The following is a 17633-nucleotide window of genomic DNA, read 5'->3' as shown; positions in this document are numbered from 1 at the left end:
AAAAGAAAAAAAAGAAGAAATGTAACCCTGACTTGTATAAAGTTCTTTGTTCTTACAAAATGCAAAACTGCACTGAAAACGATGCTTCGCTGGGGCAGTTTCTCAGAGTAATCTGGGAAAGGAGCTTCCAGTCTACTCATTAGTTTGGCTCAAATAAAACTCTTTCTATTCTTATTTTGGATTATCCATTATTATTCTTGGGAGATGATCGGGTAAGGGGGTGGGGGTGGGGGGGCCTGGAAGTTGTGACTTAACTGTTAGCCATGAACTCCGGCGAGAACTTTCCGTTCTGCAGGAAATCACCTTTAAGGTCCGAAGGTCCGTGAGGTCCCAATCGTGAGAGATGCTTAGACTATAGCTGGCCACACCTCTAAGAGATAAGGAAATCGTAGAGTCTGAATTTCCGCCCTCGACTCTTGCCTCCCAGGGACGCGGGGTTTCATTCTCTTCCTCCACTCCCTTTTCTGATACCGTTTGTCCACTTCATTCCCGCAACACGCCTCTCATCCACACCCTAGTTCAGGAGAGGGGCTCTTTTCTGTACTCTGCAAACCCCTCGCCAATCTGAGTGAGTTGGGGCGGGGGCGAGGAACCAGAATCAAGGAAAAGTTCAGGTATACGGTCGGCCAACAACCAGGGGCTCCGGGACAATAAAGGGGCATCCACCTCTCCAAATTCGGCCTAGGTCAGGGAGAAGCTACACTGATGCGGAGGATGGAAGAAAAGAGAGTGTCCAGGCCTCGGGCATGTTGACGCCCTAAGGCTGAAGTGGTGGTGACTGTGGTGTCCGGAGGGTCATCCTGGGCAAAGTAGCAGGGGCTGGGGCCCAGGCCGCTCCCGGCGTGGGGATACCCGGAGGAGCGAGTGTCCGAGTTTCCGTTCGCCAGTGCTGTGTGGGCCGACTCGGCAATGTAGGGCCGCGCCACAACACACTCTCAGGCTGTGCAGACAGCTCGTCTGCACGCGGGAAGGCCGACGGCTCGATTCTCTGCATCCGGTCGGGATCTGCACAGGTATTGTGGACCCGGACCAACGTTTCCCAGAGGGCTGGCGGCGGCGCGATATTTGCCGCTCTCGCGAGACTTTCAGAGGTCCCGTCGGAGCCCTCGTTTTTTGCGGTTACCAAGGCAACTGAGCGGTGCCAGCGTAAGCGGGGAGGGCGGCGTACGTCGAATTTTTGTCTGCTAGCTTGAGAGCCTTGAGGAGTGACCCTCCTTGAGCTTCCAGCCCCAGAGACAAACGGCCTCTGCTCCAGGCAGTACCTCTTCCCCTGGGGACCATGGGCCGGATCTCGGGGCTCGTGCCCTCTCGCTTTCTGACGCTCCTGGCGCATCTGGTGGTCGTCATCACCTTATTCTGGTCCAGGGTAAGACCCATGGCTCTCTTCTCGTTCCTCCTTCCAATTTGGGGTGGTCCCAGCCCCACCCCACCCTTTCTCCCCCGGAGCCTTACACGGTGGAGTCCTCCCATATCCCGCCGCCAGACCCTCTTTCAACTTCTCTATTTTTCTGCCCTGCTCCCTAGGACAGCAACATCCAGGCCTGCCTGCCTCTCAAATTCACCCCTGAGGAGTATGAGAAGCAGGACATTCAGTGAGCATGTGGGACAGGGTGGGCAGAATTAGGCAGTAGTGGGAGTGAAGGGGTCTTAGAAAAAGTCCAGAAGGCCTGAGCCACTTCCTTCTTTTCTGCAGGCTGGTGGCAGCGCTCTCTGTTACCCTGGCCCTCTTTGCAGTGGAGCTGGCTGGTTTCTTCTTAGGAGTTTCCATGTTCAACAGCACCCAGAGCCTCATCTGTATCCTTTCTACGTGTACTCCTTTCCTCCTCGGCCCTTGTCCACCATAACGCCCTTCAGCCACTTAACCAGGCCTTTCTGGCACAATGGTGTTTGCTCTAGCAGGCAAACAGAATCCCTCCTGTGGAGAGATGTTAGGCAATGTGGAAGATTTAATACAATCTCGGATCACTTTTTGAGCTCCTGCCACTCACCAGGCACTGGAGATCTCAAGATGGGAGTACAACACAGTTTTCTATCTTGAGGAAGAGGGAGACGCACAGACATCTGTAATTCAGTGTGATAAGCACGGGTGCCATCAGATGTAAAGATACAAAGCACTTTGGGAAGGCAGAAGAGACAAAGGAAGTGAGGAAGATGGATCAGGGAAGGCTCTCAACACCAGGGTGCTGGAAAGTGATCCCAGCAGTGTATTGTGTCCCTGTGAGCATTTCTGTGTGCTTGGAGTAGATTGGGAGTCTACTACTTCACCTGAAGGGTCCAAACTAGATACGGGATGGAGGTAGCTTGGTTTCCCAGCAGGGCAGGCTCAGCTCTGGCCTCTACACATGGCCATCCTAAAACCCAAAAGTCTGGGCTTCTGGCTCTGGCCTTTGCAGTGTGGTAAAGGGAGTGAGAGATGCCTTACTCACCAGGAGCTGATTGTGAATGCAGATGCCAGGCCCATCACCGGCCTTTTCTGGCTCATCACTACCTGTTGATCCAAAGGCTTTCCTTGACTCTGGTGTATTCCCAAGCCATCGGGGCTCACTGTGGTGCATCTGTGGCCCTGTCCTTCTTCATATTTGAGCGTTGGGAGTGCACCACGTATTGGTACATTTTTGTCTTTTGCAGGTATGGTAGCACCTAATGTTTGAGGACGGGGAAGGGAGGTTTACTTTAAATCTGAAGATTTCTCCTATCCAGCCCTTTACTCCATGTGTAAGATACCAGATCCACTCAACATTCCCGAGTCTTTTTGAAGTCCTCCCCTCCTACACTCCTAAAACTTCCCTGGTGGCTCAGACGGTAAAGCATCTGCCTACAATGTGGGAGACCTAGGTTCGATCCCTGGGTTGAGAAGATCCCCTGGAGAAGGAAATGGCAACCCACTCCAGTGTTCTTGCCTGGAAAATCCCATGAACTGAGCAAAGAGTCAGACACGACTGAGTGACTTCACTGTCACTCCTGCACTTAGGGGGTGGGGGGTGGGATCGCTGGCTTGGGGATCTGGGTATTTTTATTAGAAGGAACTCTGAACCCATCACCTACCTTCCTCAGTGCCCTCCCAGCTGTCACCGAAATAACATTATTCATCAGCGTCTTTGGGCTGAAAAAGAAACCTTTCTGATACCTTCGTGACTGAAGTAGGGATGAAGGCTGAAGCAGTGAAGGACCACTCACCCTTCCTGGAAGAGGAAGGCTTCAGCTCTCCTTCTAACACTGCATTTAGTGAAGGATGTCAGTGTTAGGGTAATTATCTCTCGAGTCTGGGATTATCTGCGTTTTGTTTACAGTCCTTTGTAATAAAATATATTTTAGGATAAGATCAAAACTTACAGGAATTTTACAGGAATTCCCTGGCTGTCCAGTGGTTAGGACCCAACGCCTCCACTGCAGCAGTCACAGGTTCAGTCCCTGGTGGAGCAACCAAGATCCTGAATGGTAGGCAGCGTGGCCAAAAAAAAAAAAAGAAATCAAGACAAAAATTTCAGGAGAAAATTGGGGTGGCCAAACTACTATAGAAATGGAAGGCTGTTTTCCAGCCTTGCACAGTTAAGACACTAAATGTCGCTTCTATTTTAGTTATTACGGTAGATTTTTGGCGGAAGGGAGTGGGCGGAGATATGTAAATAAAGTGATGCTTAAGGGTAGTACCTCGAGCTCTTTAAGTGAGTGAAGCATTCTGGGAGGGATTAGCGTTTGCTATTTTGACAGCCAAATGGAAAAATATATTTTAAAACATCTGCAAATAAATTGAACAACAAGTGGAAGAACCTGGATAACTTTAGATTGCTCGGACTAACATGTCGTTTACTCACCCTCCCTGATAGCGGAGTCGTATTTCCGGAGTACGGAATATTGCCGCCTTCTCGGTATCGTCAGGTAGGATAATCCTTACCTGTTCCTCCTTTTGGAGGGCAGAATAGAACATGATGATTGGAGCTCGCATGATTCGTGATTAACGGCTCTGCGTAATCAGGACTTGCAACACCCTGATTGCTCCTATCTGATTCTTCCTGACGATCCGTAATGTTAATGTGCTCTTAACATTAGATCAAGTTTTGTTATTAGTTGTATCTACTCCAGTGTTCTTGCCTGGAGAATCCCATGCATGGGGGAGCGCAGTGTGCTGCCGTCTATCGGGTCGCACTGAGTCTGACACGACTGAAGCGACTTAGCAGCCGCAGTGTTGGTTCTAATGGCGTCTGTAAGGTTTGGGGTGTGTTGTTTTTTTTTTTTACTTTTTTAAGGGTGTTGGGTTTGGGTGTGTTTGTGTAGTGTACGGTTTGTCAGGAGTTTTTTTCCCAACGCCAGGGTTTCGTTTCTTTGCATGAATCCTAGTTTGCTAGTTAGTATTTTTTTTTTTTTTTTTAATTTCATGAAGCTTATCTGAGGGCATGTTCTGTGTACCTCCGATATTCCAAAAAGTGGTTCTTTTAATGTCTGTCAAATTTGGTGTCATGAATGAATGGCTGTCAAAACTTCTATCTCGCCATGCTAGGAAGGGTCACGTGCTAAAGGGTAGACTTCCCTGGTATTTGGGGCGCCCAACCCAGAAACCTGGCAAAGGTTACCTGTGTACTCAGTAGTCTAATTAGAACACCCACCCTAGTTTTTGTCTGGTAGCCCCGGGCTAGAACATGTTCAAAAGAAAGTTATTGAAACACACTATTTGGCATTAGAGAAGAAAGTTCTACCTTGTCACAGGGTAAGTGTTCTCACAGGGGCACATTTTTTAAGGAAAGATTCAGTGTAGATGTTTTAATCTATACTTTTTAGTCTTAAATGGTGGAGCCCACGCCATTCTAAATAAGCAAAAGTCATCAAAGGAGATTTTTTCTGGTGGAGCCTCCTCAAGTGATGCCTTCTGTCTCTGCACACAGCCCTTCTTCATGAGTATTCACTCAGAGAATACTTATTCAGCACTTGTTATACACTATAGTGGGTACCCAGGAAACAGATGTGAATGTGACCTATACTCGGCCTGGGCCATCACAGATATTATAGCTCAGGGGGACAAAGAACAATCTCTGGTACTCCCAGAGTACTTTAATAACAAATTATGATAAATGTTTCAAACTCGACTTGCAGATGCTATGGAGTAGGAATAACCTGCCCCAGGTGGCAGGAGTGTTGCTCCTACAGGAGCAGTTTGAGTGAGGCCTTGGAGTGTGACTGAAGCAGAGAGAGGAGCAGATTGTCCAGGAGGCAAGAAAGGTGGATATTGCCGGTCATGGTTACAGGCTTGACCAGGAGAGTTACATCCCATGACAGCCTGACTTTCACCACACCCAGTGGTGTGCTTACTGATTTGTGAAAGCTGTTTGTTTTTCCAGAAACATCATGGACTGATTGTTAAAAACAGCTATATCAAATATTGAATATGTAACCTTGCAATTAAATAAATGGAGGGGGATTTCCCTGGCAGTCCAATGGTTAAGACCTAAAAAAAAAAAAAAAAAAAAACAGAAAACCCGAAACCAGAGTAAGAAATACTCATCAGTTCCTGGTTATTTTATAAATTTACTATTATATGGTTTTGAGGTTGTTTGCATTTATGGTATCTGTATGGTGGGAATACTAAGAAATGATGTACTACTTTGTATCTCTTTCCAATTTATTTAGTGACATTAAGTTAGTAATTTGAAACTGGCCTAAATGGGAGTATTTACACTCCCCAAATTGGCAAATACTACATATCAGGCTTTGCTGATTGTCTAGATTTTAAAAAGGATTGTCTAGATTTTAAAAAGTGATGGGGAAAATGTTAAATAATGCAGGTTAAGTCTTTAAGTGTCATGTCCATAACTGTTATACTACAAATATCACACACACACACACACACACACACAAAATGAAGTATTCCCCCAGGATTTGAAAACTTATCAGCAAAGAATCACTCAAGTCATTGAGGAACCTGTGAAGTTTCAACATATCTTCAGTGTTTCATTTTTATCTTAATCAAAAATGTAAATAAAAATATCAACCAATGGTTATGTTACTATCCTTGTATTAATACTTATGATATAATTCCATTTATGAAATTATGGATACAAGAGTAGAATTTACAATAAAGAATATTGTATATTTTATTATTTGCAGATTCTGTTGCACATCCTTTATATCAGCAAAATTTATAATAAACTTATGTACACATTTGAATGCATACTCTTCTTGGAGAGTGGGTTGTTAAACATTTACCAGCACTTTCTTGCTCCTCCAGTCCTAAGAAATCGTTCATCACCAGTGAGTTCCTTGTTCCTAAATTCAGAGGTTCTTTCCAGACTTTGGCTCGACCTCCTTTCTATATGTTGACCATTACCCTCATTTGAAAGTTGTTCTTCCTTCCTTTCTGAAAATTAGCTCCCCTGGCTTACCTCCAACTATTCTGGCTGCTCCTTCTTAGACTCATCTAATGAATATTGATTGAAAACCCACAGCTGGCCAGCCACTGAGGACGCATTATAGGGTTGTCTCCTCCCTTTCACCTGTAAATGTTGGTGGTCACTCTTCCTTGGAGACTTCATCCACCTCTTGTCTTCAAGCATCACCTAGATGGTGCTGGTTTCCATGGCTTGGCTTTGTTCTGTGAGCCCTAGCCGAGGGCAGAGACGGGAATTGAGCTATGGAGCGGTTTAAAGTGTACCCGCTCTCCTCCAAGGTAATGTGATGGCCAATAAGTCACTTAACCACTTTGTGCCTCGATTTCTTCATCCACTTCAACTATATATCTCTTAGTCAACACCAGCCGCTTTGCCAATTAGCATCAAAAATAGGTTTTCATTTTATGGTGAAATTAGTGGCTTGTTAATCAGCATAAGTCCATCATGAAGAAACAAAAACTGCTGGATTCTACTTATATGAGTTCCAAGAGTTGGCTCAAATTCATAGGGATGGATGGAGAAGGCAATGGCACCCCACTCCAGTACTCTTGCCTGGAGACTCCCATGGACAGAGGAGCCTGGAGGGCTGCAGTCCATGGGGTCGCTAAGAGTCGGACAAGACTCAGCGACTTCGCTTTCACTTTTCACTTTCATGCATTGGAGAAGGAAATGGCAACCCACTCCACTGTTCTTGCCTGGAGAATCCCAGGGACGGAGGAGCCTGGTGGGCTGCCATCTATGGGGTTGCATAGAGTCGGACACGACTGAAGCGACTTAGCAGCAGCAGCAGCAGCAGCAGAGGGATGGAATGTAATAGAATGGTGCTTGCCAAGGTTGTGGTGGGTGAGGGGGGAGGGAGGTGAGGAAAATGAGTTGTTTAGTGAGTAGTGTTTCAGTTTCAGAAGGTAATAAGTGTTCTGGAGATTGGTTGTATGATGATATGAATATACTTAACCCTACCAAATTAAACAGTTAAAGATGGTTAAAATGAGGTCTTCCCTAGCAGTCCTGTGGTTAAGACTTGGCTTTCCAATGCAGGGGTATGGGTTTGACCCCTGGTCAGGGAGCTAAGATCCCACGTGTCTTGTGGCCAAAAAACCAAAACATAAAACAGAAGCAATATTGTAACATATTCAATGACTTTGAAAATGGTCCAAACTAAAAAAAAACTTTAAAAAAATTCCTTAAAAAAATGTTTAAGATGGTAAGTTTTATGTTATGTATTTTTTACAACTTAAAAAAAAACCCAAAAAGATCAGTGTGGAAAAGGATTAGTCAATAAAGTTTATTAGGGATTTCCCTTATGGTTCAGTGGTTGAGAATCCACCTTCTAAGGCAGGGGGATGCTGGTTCCATCCCCTTAGTGCTGAATCTAAGATCCCACGTGCTGCAGGGCAAAACTAGGCCCATGCTGGCAACTAGAGAAAAGCTCACATGCCACACCAAAACCCAGTGCAGAAAAAGTAAAAGGCAAGGAAAAAAGAGTTTATAAGAACTGAGTAGCCTTTTGGGGAAAATATGGATCAATACCTTATACCAATATGAATGATAGATCAAAGGTTACAGTTTGAAAAATAAAACCACAAAAGCACTTAAAGAAACTTTGACATTTCTAACCTTTTTATTTTAAATAACTGTAGATCACGGAAAACCTTCAAAAATTGTACAAATTTCCCATATATCCTTCACCCAACTTCTCCAAATATTGACATTTTGCATAGCTCTGGTTAGAATTATGGAACAAGGAAGTTAGTGTTGATACAATACTAGTAACTAATCCGCAAGTCTTATTTGAGTTTTTCCAGTTTCCCTATTGATGCTTTTTTTTTTTTTTTCTGATTCTGGGTGTAATCCAGAATTTCACATTGCATTTAGTTGTCATGTCTCCTTGCTATGCTATGCTAAGTCACTTCAGTCGTGTCCGACTCTGTGGGACCCCATAGATGGCAGCCCACCAGGCTCCCCCATCCCTGGGATTCTCCAGGCAAGAACACTGGAGTGGGTTGCCATTTCCTTCTCCAGTGCATGAAAGTGAAAAGTGAAAGTGAAGTCGCTCAGTTGTGTCCGGCTCCTAGCGACCCCATGGACTGCAGCCTTCCAGGCTCCTCCGTCCATGGATTTTCCAGGCAAGAGTACTGGAGTGGGGTGCCATTGCCTTCTCCGCATGTCTGCTTAGGCTTTTCCAATCTGAGACAGTCCTTTGGTTTTTTGTTTGTTTGTTTGTTTCCCTCTCATGACCTTGACACATCTGTAGAGTACTATTGAGTTACTTTGCAGACTGCCCCTCAGTTTGGATTTTTCCAGTGTGTTCTCATGGTTAGACTGAGGTTACGCATTTTTGGTAAGAATACCACAGAAGTAAATAGTTTGGAGTGAAGAAGACTTCAACAAAATTCAAGAGTCATAAAATATTGATATGTTTAAATACATACTTAAAATGTTAAAAGTATGTATGGTAAAAAAATAAGCTAAAGTTAAAAGGTAAATGACAGTCTAAAGGAAGATATTTATAACTCATATTAGAAAGGGCTAAATTTGATACGTAAAAATGTCCTACAAATCTATAAGAAAAATAACAACTCAATAAAAATGTACAAAAAATTAGGTAGACATTTCACAGAAAAGGAAAGACAAAGAACTCTCAAGTATTTGAAGAGATAGCTGACTTTATTCACCACACGAGAAATGCAGATCATGCTTAACTTACGTCATCAATGACCAAAACAATTTCATAGAGCTGAAGAGGGTATTGGCTTTAAGTAAACAGGCCTCATCTGTTTGTTGGTGAGAGTAACAATTGGTAACACAACCCCATACCCTGGTGCCTCTCACCTTCTGAGATGGCCCACACTCTGTGTAATGAGTGTATAGATCCCTGAATAAACCTTTCATTTAAAAAAAAAAATAACACATCTACCTGAGATCAATTTGCCAATATTCCATCAAAATCACCATCAAAAAACTTAGGATTTACCCTTTGTAGGTCTACAAAGACCAAGACCTACCCTTTGACCTAGGATTTTCACATCTAGAAACTAGCCCGTCACATTGCACACAGGTAGAATCGGAATGTATATATTATTCCTTGCAGCTTTGCTTGTATTGGCAAAAGATTGGAAACGAATGTCTGTCAACAGGGGATTGGTATCATTACATAACCATGAAATACTGTGCAGCCAGGAGCAAAGTAAACTTTATACATGGTTCTGGAGCAATCTCCAAGATACTTAAGTGACAAAAGCTAGTTGCAGAACAGTTCGTGTAGTGGTCTTCCATTTGTGTTAAAAAAGGAAAAACAAAGGAAAAAAAGAAAAAACGGAAAGCAATATGCACAGAGCATCTGGAAGGAGACAACTACTGGGAGGACTGGTGGCTGAGTGGTGGAAGCTGGGGGACTGGGAAAAAGGGTGGGAGAGAGACTTTCTCCATCTGCTCTTTTGAACCATATTCATTAAAAAAAAAACAAAAAACAAAACCTAGTATTTTAAAAGATTGTGAGCCTGCAGCTGCTTCTGTTCCCTGTCTGGAAATGAAGCTAAGGCAGAGGCCAGCAGGGCTGGACATGGAGAAACCAATCACCGATGACATCATATAAGCACCTGGATCCTGCTGTTTCCAGTCACTCTCCAGTCATGTGAGCCCTCAGAGTCTCCTTTCTGGTTTAAGTCTGTCTGAGCTGTGTTGGCAAGTGTCTTGATCACTTGCTCATTACATCCGTCAAAAATCCCGGTGGGTGCTTCTTTTTTTCCCTTTAGTTTTATTGAGGTGTAATCGACAAACATTTCTTTCTTTCTTTTTTTTTGCTGTGCTTCATGGCTTGTGGGATTTTAGTTCCCAGACCAGGGATTGAGTGTGCACCCTCAGCAGTGAATGAGCAGACTCCTAACCATTGGACCACCAGGGAACTTCCCATGCTGTGTTCTCATGAACTCTTTTCTTATATACTAGTGTAGCTCTAGGTGCCAGCATAGTGCCTGGCATAGTAGAGTGAAAGAGCCCTCATTTAATAAATGAGGAAAATGAGGCCCGAGGAGAAAGCAGCTTTCTTGAGGACATCACTCAGACAGAGAGATAGGACCAGAACCCGAGACTCCTGGCTATCAGGTCAGATCAGCTGACTCAATTCAGCAAGTGTTTGATAGAGGAGCTTGCTAACCCCAGTGAATTTCTAACGAATGGAAGGTTGCAGAATGAGAGTTTGGGATCAGGAGGCCTCTCAGGCCTGCCGTGCTGGGTTCTCCTTTGAAACACTCCTCACTGAGACCATGCTTCACTGTCATTCATTATCTACTTGCCTGTCTGGTTTCTGCGCAGAGCAGGGAGAACTACACAGATTTAAAAGACATCACTTTATTATGTTTTATACAAAAAATTTTTAAGATATTCTATATATATATATAAAAAGTTGACTAACCAACTTTAAAAAAGACCCTATCAAGGCATTTCTCTGACCCTAGGTGTCTCCAGATGTAAAATCAAGACAATATCTACTTTGGGATTTTCCTGGTGATCCAGTGGTTAAGACTCTGCACTTCCAATGCAGGGGATATGGGTCCAATCCCTGGATGGGGAACTAAGAACCCACATGGCGTGGGGCCCTAGTTAAAAAAAAAAAAAAGGAAAAAAAAAAACAAAACGGTGCCTACGTCACAGGATTGACCTGTGGGCTGATTGGTCATGGGAGGTATTTACAACAATGTTCCTAAAAGCACTGTTGTAACAGTGACAGAATTGGTAACCACCTAAAAGCCAGTCCTTGGACTTACCTGGTGATCTAGGGTGAAGACTCCACACTCCCAGTGCAGAGGACCCCGGCTGGATCCCTGGTCAGGGAGCTAAGATCACGTTCTCCCACTGGTAGCCAAAAGAAAAGAAAATCCACAGCTGGTCCTTGAGGGAACTAGTTAAAGAAACTGTGGTGAGACTTATAAGCATGGAAGATTGGCCATGAGCATTTGTCTTCTGCGCCTTCCATAACTTAAGTGGATGACGGGAGTCAGACAGGCATATGTCTACAAGGACTAAAGAAACAGTGGATTAAAAGATTTCAACAAGGCTTTGGAGGCTGGACAGTGGACTAAGGGTGTTGACAGACCCAGACCAAATAGGACATGATGCTAGAAGATCCTGGAGGTCCCCAGACTCCGGGTCAGGGCCTGGCTGAACACAGAGTGGGCTGAGAGCCTGTGTTCAGCATATTGAGACACTCTGGTCTCCTTTATCCTCTCACATCTGAGTCACGAACACTGCCCCTCCACCTGCTCACTTTGGGGGAGGCTTTGGACTTGGGGACCCCAAGCACCACAGGGGTGAGGCTTGAGGCTAGAAATAGGAACTGCCCTCAAACCCACCCTCCCCGCCACACACACACACACACACACACACACACACACACACACATGGCAGAGACAGAGAATGGGGGATGTTTTCCTCTCAGAAAACTGAATGATCCCAGAGAAAGTCTGTCACTTGTCAACATTTGGGAGTCTGCATGAAAAGGCTTCCACTGTGGTACAGCAAAGCCCAGTCAATGAGTGCCCTTCCCCTGCACGTGCACACACACACACACACACACACACACACACACAGATCTTCCACTCTGCTTCTTGGTGGCTCCCTATTAAATATTAACAAGAGAACCAAGGACCAGCAGACATTTTAAAAAAGCCTCCAAAATAAAAGAGAGATTCCTCCCATATATTTCCCCCATGTATTAAGAAAGCCTACCAAGAAGTCTGGAAAAAACAGAGATACTAGGGAGCACAAGAGGGAAAAAAAAATGTCTATAATTGGAAAACTGCAGGGAAACTCAATGCATATAGTCTGATACCATTTGTATTTTTCAAGAGGAAATAAGTATCTATGTCTCTGTCTATGTTTGTCTCTGCACTGACCATTTTAGAGGATTTTTAAGACTGGAGATAGCAGCTATATGGAGTAGGGGTCTTGCATGGCTCAGGACAAAGGTTTGCTATACATTCTTTTGTACCTTTTAAATTTTGAATGTTACCAATTCCTTAGTTTACAATATAATGCTGAATTTTTAAAAGATAGATACAAAGAGATGCGAGAGGATCTTGCATTTTGGAAATTTTTTAAAAAGATAATCAACATCTATATTTAAGGATATAGAATAGTAGAAAAAAATATAAAACAAGAAAACTTATTTTCCCAAAAGGAGGAATACATGAACACTGCCAGAAAGTAAAATAAAAAGACAAAGTGGGGGATATTCAAGAGGACCTCAGCTTTATGTCTAGTGTTCTAATATTTTTTTGAGGAGAATGGAGTCACATTATTTGTGTAATTAAGACACTGGGGGCGGTGGTTGCTGGACCGGGGAAATGGTGGCTCCAGGAGAGAGTGGGGCTTCGGGTGGAGGAGGCAGCACAGAGGAAGCATTTATGACCTTCTACAGTGAGGTGAGACAAATAGAGAAGAGAGATTCAGTTCTAACATCCAAAAATCAGATTGAAAGATTGACTCGTCCTGGTTCCTCCTACTTCAATTTGAACCCGTTTGAGGTTCTTCAGATAGATCCTGAAGTGACAGATGAAGAAATAAAAAAGAGGTTTCGGCAGTTATCCATACTGGTGCATCCTGACAAAAATCAAGATGATGCTGACAGAGCACAAAAGGCTTTTGAAGCTGTGGACAAAGCTTATAAGTTGCTACTGGATCAGGAACAAAAGAAGAGGGCCCTGGATGTAATTCAGGCAGGAAAAGAATACGTGGAACACACCGTGAAAGAGCGAAAAAAGCAATTAAAGAAGGAAGGAAAGCCTACAAATGTGGAGGAGGATGACCCTGAGCTGTTCAAACAAGCAGTATACAAACAGACAATGAAACTCTTTGCTGAGCTGGAAATTAAAAGGAAAGAGAGAGAAGCCAAAGAGATGCATGAAAGGAAGTGACAACGGGAGGAAGAGATTGAAGCTCAAGAAAAAGCCAAACGAGAAAGGGAGTGGCAGAAAAATTTTGAGGAAAGTCGAGATGGTCGCATGGACAGCTGGCGAAATTCCAAGCCAATACGAAAGGAAAGAAAGAGAAGAAAAACTGGACCTTCCTGAGACCACCAAAAGTAAAAATGGAGCAGCATGAGTGACCGCCAAGGGTCACGGCCACAGAACCTTCCCCAGCTGTCTCCCTCCTGCTTTGAAGGACTCATTCTTTCCTCCCATTTTCACCCCAACATAGAGTAGTATTTGCTTTTTAGTCCATTTTGTTTTCAGTACACTTTAATACCGATCAAAGTAATTATTTTGTACATTGAAATGAGGGGCTCGGTTTAAAAAGAAACCTCCCCCGACCCTCACCCCTCAGACCAACTGGGACCGGAAGGTGCTGCCTTCTCTTCCCACAGCCTGTAACTTAATGTTTTGTACGTCACTGAAGTGTGATGGTTAGAAGCGTCGTGTGTAGCCTGTGGAAATCATCCAGTTAAACACACTGCTGACACTGGCGTTGCCGTGACTCCAGAGACAAGCCTGGGCCACCTTAGGAAGCCCCCTTGCTTCAGTTCCTTGCTTCTGGGTGTGGCGTCCTTCGAAGCCCCAGATCAGATGGGAAGCCCGCCGACACCCAGAGTGGTCACTGGGCGCCCCGACGTCCCTGGAGTCCGGCATGTGCTTTCCCATCTGACTGGCCAACCTGCGTGGCATGAAGCTCCAAGCCACCCAACTTGTTCACTTTCCAAAGAGCTAGCCGTGCTCCATCCCGTCCCGTGGTGTCCTTGCCTGTCTGCATTTGTTAGTGGTAATATTCTATCTGTGTAATAAATTTTTATACCCTAACCAAAAAAAAAAAAAAAAAGACACTGGGTGGGGGGGTAATCTACGTGAAGTTCCTCACAGGCAGTAGGTACTTGGCAGTTTCCCTCCCCTCCAGGAACCCAGGGATTGGCAGGCAGCCCCGAGTCTTCCAGATTGGAGGGCAAAGTCAGAGGTCACAAGGTTTGAGGAGCTGATAGTGAGAGCGGTGGTGCTAAGCCCTTGTCCGCACTCCAGGCAGTGCTCCCTCAGGCCTGCTGCTCCTACTCCAGATTAGAAGGCCTTTTCTGTACACACTGTGTTGAGGGACACACGGTGTCTGAAATGAATTACTAGTTTGGTCAGGTTTGACTCATGTGGATGGAGCAAGTTCATGAGTCAGTGGGACAATGACCCAGCCTTCTTCAACCCCAACTTCAAAGTCAGTTGTTAGAAAAGGAAAAAGCCATAAAAGAAAACCTTTATTAAAGGTCTCCTTCACGTCGCCTACATCAGAACCATTGGAAGTGCTTGTTAGAAGTGACCCTGGGCCTCCTCCCACATCTTTTGAATGAGCCCTGGGAGTGGGGCCTGGAGATTGATCTGGTGAATGTAGAAGCTAAGATCTCAGTTAATACGAATATATTGATTTTTCTTTTGGTTCAGTGTATCTGGGTCTCCATTCTACCTGCTTGCAGAAAACATTCTCTTAGTCATTTTCAGGTGAACTTAGTCTCCCCACCCCGCCTCTTCTCCTGCTTCCACCACTGATCTAAATTTGGGGAGTACCTTAGCACCATAGCATAGATGGGGTGAGTGGGGAGGGCTGCTCAATGAGAGTCCTCTCCTCCTGATAAATCATCCTGGGTCCCCGCCTCCGTGGATCATATGCGCTCTCATTTCTATCCTGCTGCTGCTGTCCCCAGAATCCAACAGGAAGAGCAATGTGCCAGTTTTCCAAGCCACACTCAGTGGCCTTGGCTCCCCCAGTGTATTTGAGTTCTGTCCCTTCCATATCCCCTGGACTTGGCTGTCCGGGAATGAGAATGACCCCTAAACCTGTGTCTAACATCTTGTCTAATCCTCCACTAGTTGCTCCCCTGCTAGGGTAGGGTGCTGAGGCTGGGTGGGGGTGGGGAGTTCTGCCTGTTTATACCTCCTTTCAACCTCACCTGAGACCCAGAAGCTGTGGCTTCAGAACCTAAAAGCCTGAAATTTGGTATCTTTGTTCTCTGACTAAAAAGTAGAGTAGTCGCAGAGCCAAAAACCATGAGCTATCCTCCCACAGCATCATCTGAGATCATCAGGGGAGTTGCTCTTTTCTTCCTTTTCACAGAGGCTGAGCCACCCAGACATTCCGTGTCAGTGTCTGAGGACCAGGGAAGTGGCTGTACCAGGGACAGGGAGGGAGCTGAGAACATCTTATCTTAGATCTGCTGAGTCCTCACACCCAACACACACTCCCGGGGTTCACTCACCTCCCCCAGACAGCTGGGAAATGACACCTCTGGTGACACAGCCAGTCCCAAGCTTCTGCTGGGAGGGGGTGGGGTGCAGCTCCGGGGAGGTTGTCATACCCCAGGCCCTGGGAAGCCTGGGTTGGGGAGGGGAGAAGCAAGCTCCTGTTTGTCTCAGAGACTATGGCCATCAGCCCCCTTTGCCCCCTTCCAGGAATGCAGTGACACCCCTTTGGGCTGAAGAGGAAAAAAAAAAACTAAAATAGTTGCTTAAGTTTACTGCTATGCTTACTGCTCACCACTTCTGCTTCTGTAAACTGGCCTGCTTATGGCTGCTCACCACCTCTGCTTCTGTGAACCGGCCTATGTGTCAGCCAAACTGCTTAGGTGGGAAAGTCACTAGGACCGGGAAGCCCGCACTCTGGAGGCCACACCTCTGAGCCCGCACAGGTGCTGAATAAACCCTGCTGCTCTCCATCTCCAAGTGTTGCTTGTCTTTTTCCGTCACCGCGGTGCATTGGCCAGGAAACTACAACTGAGCTGGTCCCTTGTACCACCCTTGTCAGGCAACCAGAGGAATCACTGGCCCTGTGACAGACAGACAGGTGCCAACCTGCTGTCAGAGACTGACCCTCACACTGCAGATGGTGACTGCAGCCATAAAATTAAAAGACACTTGCTCCTTGGAAGAAAAACTATGACCAACCTAGAGAGCATATTAAAAAGCAGAGACATTACTTTGCCAACAAAGGTCCATCTAGTCAAAACTACTGGTTTTTCCAATACTCACGTATGAATGTGAGAGTTGGACCATAAAGACAGCTGAGCACCAAATAATTGATGCTTTTGAACTGTAGTGTTAGAGAAGACTCTTGAGAGTCCTTTGGACAGCAAGAAGATCAAACCAATCGGTCCTGAATATTCATTGGAAGGAATGATGCTGAAGCTGAAGCTCCAATACTTTGGCCACCTGATTCGAAGAACTGACTCACTGGAAAAGACTCTAATGCTGGGAAAGATTAAAGGCAGGAGGAGAAGGGAACAACAGAAGATAATATGGCTGGATGGCATCACCGACTTGATGGACATGAGTTTGAGCAAGCTCCAGGAGTTGCTGATGGACAGGGAAGCCTGGTGTGCTGCAGTCCATGGGGTTGCAAAGAGTCAGACACGACTGAGTGACTAAACTAAACTGACCCTCACACAGGCTGCGTCGGCCATGGCCCACGCCGCTTCCCGCACAGACTTAGCAGGAGAGCAGAAGCTGGTTCCAGAACAGGATGTCAGATGGGTGAGTGCCCTGGGGACATCTGCCCGAGTCAGGACCCTCCATATGGCAGAAGAGGACCCTGATCACCTCCCAGTGACCAGAGGGTCACTCAGAATAGGATTTATTCCCTCGGGTGGTCTGTTAATCCTGGTGTGCAGTGGATGTGTGCTTGTGTTGAACGAGAGCCTGTGCACCACCGTCTTTGACTACAGAGCCTGAGTGAGTTCCAACCTGTGATTCCGCAGTGACCTCATACAGCTTAGGGCAGCACCAGTCTCTGGGGGATCTAAACTCTCCCTGTGAGGCTGGTCCAAGTCAGGGGCTTATACTGACCTGTCAGTGCTAAGAGGAGCCTAAATCTCCACGAGGGGCGCGGCCAGGCAGACAAAAGTGAGTGTTTCCCTTTGTTCATTGTGGGGCACCACCACAGGGTGGGAACTCTCACTTAATGGGCAGTTCGACCTCAAAACCTACTGTTTTAAAATGCATGATTAAAAATGTTAACAAAGGATTCTCTGGAGAATATGGTGTGAAACTAACCCCTGGAAAGCTGCGCACTCTTTGTACCCTAGAGTGGCCCTCCTTTGGTGTCGGATGGTTCCCACAGGGGACTTTAGATGTGCCCACTGTCCGAGCAATATAGAGTTGTGACCTAAGACCCTGGCCATTCAGACCAATTTCCATATATTGACCAATGATTAGAAATCGCCCAGCTAAGGCCTCCCTGGGTTCGGTTCTGTATGACAAGTCAGGGGCAATGTAAGGTTCTTGTGGTTCA

General features: G+C 45.6%; 1 protein-coding gene, 1 non-coding gene and 1 pseudogene across 4 annotated transcripts; all 3 read left to right on the top strand.

The window, feature by feature from the left end:
• Window positions 1–1104: 1104 nt before the first annotated feature.
• TMEM107 (transmembrane protein 107) lies at window positions 1105–5852 on the top strand. 2 transcript variants are annotated; one of them, XM_027517220.1, is made up of 5 exons: window positions 1105–1366; window positions 1525–1592; window positions 1694–1794; window positions 2532–2628; window positions 3055–5852. In XM_027517220.1, the coding sequence occupies exons 1-5, from the start codon at window positions 1280–1282 to the stop codon at window positions 3122–3124; spliced, it is 423 nt and encodes a 140-aa protein (XP_027373021.1). In that variant the 5' UTR covers window positions 1105–1279; the 3' UTR covers window positions 3125–5852. The 2 variants fall into 2 exon arrangements, with proteins under 2 accessions (XP_027373021.1, XP_027373023.1); XM_027517222.1 differs by lacking the exons at window positions 2532–2628; window positions 3055–5852 and adding an exon at window positions 2721–2855 and having other exon boundaries at window positions 1136–1366.
• LOC113878629 lies at window positions 3873–4008 on the top strand. Its single transcript, XR_003507055.1, has one exon. It is a non-coding gene; the product is annotated as a U8 small nucleolar RNA (small nucleolar RNA).
• A 6840-nt stretch (window positions 5853–12692) lies between the features above and the next one.
• Window positions 12693–16064, top strand: LOC113877912 (annotated as a pseudogene). Its single transcript, XR_003506857.1, has one exon. The product of XR_003506857.1 is annotated as a dnaJ homolog subfamily C member 8 pseudogene (transcript).
• The last annotated feature ends 1569 nt before the right edge of the window (window positions 16065–17633 follow it).

This window comes from Bos indicus x Bos taurus, chromosome 19 (assembly GCF_003369695.1).
Source record: "Bos indicus x Bos taurus breed Angus x Brahman F1 hybrid chromosome 19, Bos_hybrid_MaternalHap_v2.0, whole genome shotgun sequence".
Lineage (NCBI taxonomy): Eukaryota > Metazoa > Chordata > Mammalia > Artiodactyla > Bovidae > Bos > Bos indicus x Bos taurus.
The sequence above is the reverse complement of the archived record's forward strand: the minus strand, read 5'-3'. Positions and strand labels throughout refer to the sequence as shown.

What these genes read in the sequence shown, in the direction of transcription:
- TMEM107 (XM_027517220.1), top strand. Translation starts at nt 1,280, where the DNA reads ATGGGCCGGATCTCGGGGCTCGTGCCCTCTCGCTTTCTGACGCTCCTG. An exon ending in TCACCTTATTCTGGTCCAGG is followed by an intron (nt 1,367 to 1,524) that starts GTAAGACCCATG and finishes CCTGCTCCCTAG; the next exon opens with GACAGCAACATCCAGGCCTG. An exon ending in TACATTTTTGTCTTTTGCAG is followed by an intron (nt 2,629 to 3,054) that starts GTATGGTAGCAC and finishes TACCTTCCTCAG; the next exon opens with TGCCCTCCCAGCTGTCACCG.